The 5,280-nt window shown below is 41.0% G+C and overlaps 1 protein-coding gene across 1 annotated transcript; it reads right to left on the bottom strand.

Moving 5' to 3' along the window:
* Window positions 1-6: 6 nt before the first annotated feature.
* LOC122546011 (MAM domain-containing protein 2-like) lies at window positions 7-4,847 on the bottom strand (the record flags this gene model as incomplete). Its single annotated transcript, XM_043684857.1, has 4 exons — window positions 7-75; window positions 457-541; window positions 1,099-1,358; window positions 4,710-4,847. Coding segments are annotated over 4 exons (552 nt in total), but the record flags the coding sequence as incomplete, so codon positions are not given.
* Window positions 4,848-5,280: the final 433 nt, after the last annotated feature.

Genomic DNA, 5,280 nt, shown 5'->3' with positions numbered 1-5,280 from the left:
ATTTACCTGTTGTGACAGGAGGCATGGTACTGGCTGGAGTTGGAGTGCTCACTGTGCTTGTTATGTCACAATTGTCTGCAGAGAAAATAATATATGGATAAATTCAGAAGAATCTCGAGGACTGAGATGAGGCAAAAGGTTTCACGCAGTCCTTTGTGAATCCTTGGAACTCTGTCCCCCTGAAGCCTGTGGATTATACATCATTCAGTATACTTCATGCTGAAGTAGAGAAACATTTAGGAATCTCAAGGAATCAAAGCATATGGAAAACAGGTTGTAAAGTCAAGCTGAGGCACAAGATCACCCACAATTATATTGAGTGACACAATGTGATAGGGGAGGGAAATAGCTTACTCCTACTCCAACGGCTTAAGATCTGACTAATGTTCATCTCTACTTAAGTAGTGCAATTGATCAATTACAGCAGACAGTAGAAAATTAGTCACATTTACAAACCTCCGCAACATCCAGAATGGAAGGAAATGTCATCTACAGCGACATCACTACGATAGTCATTGCCCCGGACTGCTTCAATGAGAATCTATAAGAGGAAGCATCAGAATAACAGCAGGCAGAAGATGCCAATGCCAAAGTAAACAACAGAATATTAGTGAACACAAAACAAAAGAAGTGCTGGAAATCTGGAAGAAAACAGAAATTGGAAGAGAACCTCAGCAGGTCTGGCAATAATTTCCCTCTACTGATGTTTTCAGACCTGCTGAGTTTCTCCAGCAACTTCTCTTTTGTTAAGAGAACATCAGTATCGCCCTGGAAAATGTAAACATTGCAGATGCTGGAGATCTGAGTCAAAGAGTATTGTGCTGGAAAAGCGCAGTTGGTCAAGCAGCATCCGAGAAGCAGCAGAGTCAACATTTCAAGTAGCCAGTAACAGTAGGATATCGGATGAAGACATCATTTCACGGAGTGTTTCATGTTAAAACAGCTCTGCATATCTCCACTAATTTGTGTTTAATTTGATTTGATAAAGAATGAAGAAAACTCTATTTGGCTTCCAATTAAAGTCACAATCTATGCAAATTGTTCAAAAAGAAAAGCACAATAAAACAAAATCACTAAACTATTCACTGCACAGCTTACCTGAGATTTTCCAGACAGGTGTAGGTCCACTGCTGCTGCGATCCACTGGTTTCCCTTATTTCCTCTGTCTGACCACATCAGTATTGGGGGAAGCCCAACTTCAAGCTGGTAAACATTCAAAGCCATGCTCTGGGCCACTCCATACATGTGATACCAGAACCGCAAGCACCTATCCCCTGTCTTATCACACAGAGCACTGACCAGTTGGGCTTTGTCTCCTTCGTTGCCTTCATTGCCTTCAATATAGATGTAGTAACCACCTGGACATACAATTAAGCTCACTGGTTACAAACAAGTCTCCTTGCATTGAAAACAAATCATTGAGTAGAGAATCCCTCCCATGAACATTATTTGCTACCCATTCAAAAATATCCTTGATCAGGCGAAGGTGATTATTAAGTACTGCTATACTTTCATGCAGGTATCCCACAGTATTGTTCAGAAGAATTTTCCTGGATTTTCACTCAGAGCCAGTGAAATAATGAACTACGAGTTTTATGTCAATTTACTTCATGATTTAGAGATGGGTTTGATCACAGTGGCTTTTCCTGACCTAGTCCTCATAAGTGGTAAAGATTGTGGGTTCAGACGGTATTGTTAACAGAATCCTGATAAGTTATTATTGGATACCTATCAATGGTATACACTTTTGCATTGTGTCAGTGTTGTTTAAGATTGTGGATGGGTACCAAACAAGTGTACTGCTCTGTTGACCTTCGGAATATTGTTCTATCTGCACTCAAGCAGTGAAGTGGATACGAATATATGTTTATGAACTTATGAATATGTTTAGTCTCTGTGTGAAAGTGTGTCAGAACACAATGCAAACCACTCAATCTCCTTATCCATTCCTTGTGGACCAAGCGCCAATATCTTCAGGTAATTCTCCCATTCTGCTGTCTGGACATTGTTCAGAAGCCTAGACTAGACCACAATGTGTCCTCAGCTCAGGATTTACTTTTCACTAATAAAGGAAAGAATTCTCCCACTACGTACCTCTGTTGTCTATCTCTTGCGGAGATGACAGACTTGCATTGGGTATTCACTACTTTATTTCAGGCTGCAGAGGAATAAGTTCAGTACAAGTGGAGCATATCATCTTCAGTCACTGAACAAATGGAGACCTGGATTCTTTCATACATGCTGGGTTTGCCACTGCCATTTCCAGTGTCTTTGTTGGTATCAGGTGGTCCATCAGGTTTCATTCAGTTATTTAGGCTTTGTCATGATTTATACAACTAAGAGGCTTGCTACGTGGAAAAGTCAACCACATTGCTGTGGGTCTGGAGTCACATTAAGGGCAGACCAGCTAGGGACAGCAGTTTTCTTCACTTTAGGATATTCATCAATTGTTTGGTTTTCTCCAACAATCATTTCATGCTTATCATTAGTCTTTTAGCTCCAGAGTTTTTGTGAATTCACATTATACCATACACCATGGTGGGGTTCACACCTCGGTACCAGAATGCTGCTGAACACCAATAGCCTCTTCCATGATGAGCAACAAAGGATGGCCTTGCCAATGATGTCCAAATTGCAAAAATTGAAAAATACTTCTCAGAAATTCACATGAGCCCAGCAATTTTTGCTTTTGACAGGACAGTAAATGGCTTTTTTTACAATGTATTCAGGGGATACAATCATCACTGACAAGGCTGCCATTCATTGCACATTTTTAGATGCCTTTGAGAAGGTGGAGGCGGATTGCATTTTTGAACCACTACACTCCATGCAGTGCAGGAATACCCAAAGTGTTGTTTGGGAGGGAGTTCCAGGATTTTGCCAAAATGACTTGGATGGCGATATAGCTCTTTGTCAGCATGGTGTGTAACGTGGATGGAAATTTTGAAGTGTGTTATTTCCTTGTATCTGTTGCTCTTGTCCTTCTCAATGTTAGAGATTGCAGGAGCACTGGCACATTAGTGCATCTTGCAGACAGTACACACTGTTGCCACTGTGCATCAGTGATGTAGGGAGCGAATGTTAAAATTGTTAGATGGAGCACCAATCAAGCCATTGCTTTACCCTGGATGGTGTCAATTTTCTTGAAGGTTATTGGGGCTGCACTTATCCAGGCATTGTACTCCAGACTTGTGCCTTGCAGATAGTGAACAAGCATTGAGGAATCATTGAGGTGAGTTACTCAGCACAGAATTTCGAACCTCTGATCTGTCTGAGTATTTTCAAAGCTGGTCCAGTTTGGTTTCCGGTCAATGATAGTCCAGGACTTTGATTGTGGGGGTTTCAGCAATGGTAATGATATTAAATGTCAAGGGGAAATGATTGGATTACGTCTTATTGGAGGTGCTACTTACCCAGCATTTGTGTGGTGCTTATGTTACTTGTCATTTACCAGCTCAGGCCTGAATGACGTCCAGCACTTGCTGTATTTGCAGTTTCTGAAGAGTCATAAATGGTGCTGAACATTGCATAATCAGCAGTGAACATTATCACCTTTGACCTTAAGATGGTGAAATGATCATAGGTGAAGCAGCTGATGATTTTTATGTTAGATCAGTATCCTATGAAATTGCAGCAAGTTTGTTTCCAACAAACAAAAAAAACCTTCCTTTGTACTCAGTATTACTGATGCCAACTAGTAGAGTGTTTTCCCTGGTTCTTGTTGACTTCAGTTTTATTGTGACCCCTCAATGCTACTGTTGGTCAAATCCTGCCTTACCGTTGCCTCATTTCCTTTCAAATTCACATCATTTGTCCATGCTTTGCCTTTGATTGTAATGATATCAGAAACTGATTGGGCCTGGCAGGACCCAAATTAAGCACCAGTGAACAGTTATTGTAGAATAAATGCAACATGATTGAACTCACGATGATACCTTCCATTATTTTAGTGATGATTATGAGTAGACTGGCTGAGCAGCAATTAATTTAGTTCGATGTGTCTTTTTTTGTGTGTGCAGGACACACAGGTAATTTTCTACATTGCTTGGTAGATACCAGTGTTGTCACAATACTGAAATAGCTGAAAAATGTTTTGCTGGAAAAGCGCAGCAGGTCAGGCAGCATCAAAGGACGTTTCGGGCATAAGCCCTTCTTCATGAATGAGGAGGGTGTGCCAAGCAGGCTAAGGTAAAAGGTAGGGAGGAGGGACTTGGGGGAGGGGCGTTCCTGCTTGGCACACCCTCCTCATTCCTGAAGAAGGGCTTCTGCCCAAAACGTCGACTCTCCTGCTCCTTTGATGTTGCCTGACCTGCTGCGCTTTTCCAGCAACACATTTTTCAGCTCTGATCTCCAGCATCTGCAGTCCTCACTTTCTCCTACAATACTGAAATAGCTTGGTTAGTCCCAGTGTACGAATGTTCAGTGCTGGGTCCACAACCTTAAAAGTGCTCAATGCTGTCAGTCATTTTGTGATCACACATGGAATGAATTAAATGGTCTGAATGGTTTTTACATGCATATTATGGACAGGATATACTTAGATAATTTTCCATACTGCCATTGTGTAGTTAACAGTGATGCATTATCTGAATATTCTGGAAAACCAGTGCTACATTGTTGGGTTCATACCTCAGTTTTAGGTGGGCCTGGTGCTGTGTCTAGCATGTTCTGAATCCCTCATGATAAGACAAGAATCTTATATCACCTACCTGCACTGGTGTGATCATAAGAAGGCCCTGTAAGAGCTGATGGTGTTGATCCACTGATGCGCTTCCAGTCCAAATCATCTGTCTTAGATTGTGTCCAACTGCACAGGTCAAGGTCAAAATTACAGCTCAAAGCACAATCTGTAGATTTAATGAAGACCATTGATTTGCATCATTAATAAAGTGAACATCAAATGTCCAAAACAGAATTATAACTCTATTTCCCATTGCAGAGAAGAAACATAGCGAACAACTGGCAGGTCTGATAATTTTCCACATCATCTTTCAAAATTCTATTGCACCTGCAAACCTGTATAAACAGGTAAACAAAATAGAACGGAACAAGACCCTTGTTATTAAATTATCTTTAACATAGTCACACCTTACAGACACCCATAATAGAATGGGTTTTAACAAACCAAAGCATAAGGCTCAGAACAAACACTGCACTCGTGATGCACTTGTATGAGACTCTGGATGGTTTGCAACTTAAGATGGCAGTGTTCTCTTTTCTGTTTCATAGATTCCACATTAATGAAATAATGTGCCCCTCACACACTCACATGATCTCAAC

This window comes from Chiloscyllium plagiosum, unplaced genomic scaffold, assembly GCF_004010195.1.
Source record: "Chiloscyllium plagiosum isolate BGI_BamShark_2017 unplaced genomic scaffold, ASM401019v2 scaf_9878, whole genome shotgun sequence".
Taxonomy (NCBI): Eukaryota; Metazoa; Chordata; class Chondrichthyes; order Orectolobiformes; family Hemiscylliidae; genus Chiloscyllium; species Chiloscyllium plagiosum.
This window is presented reverse-complemented; position numbering and strand designations above follow the sequence as displayed.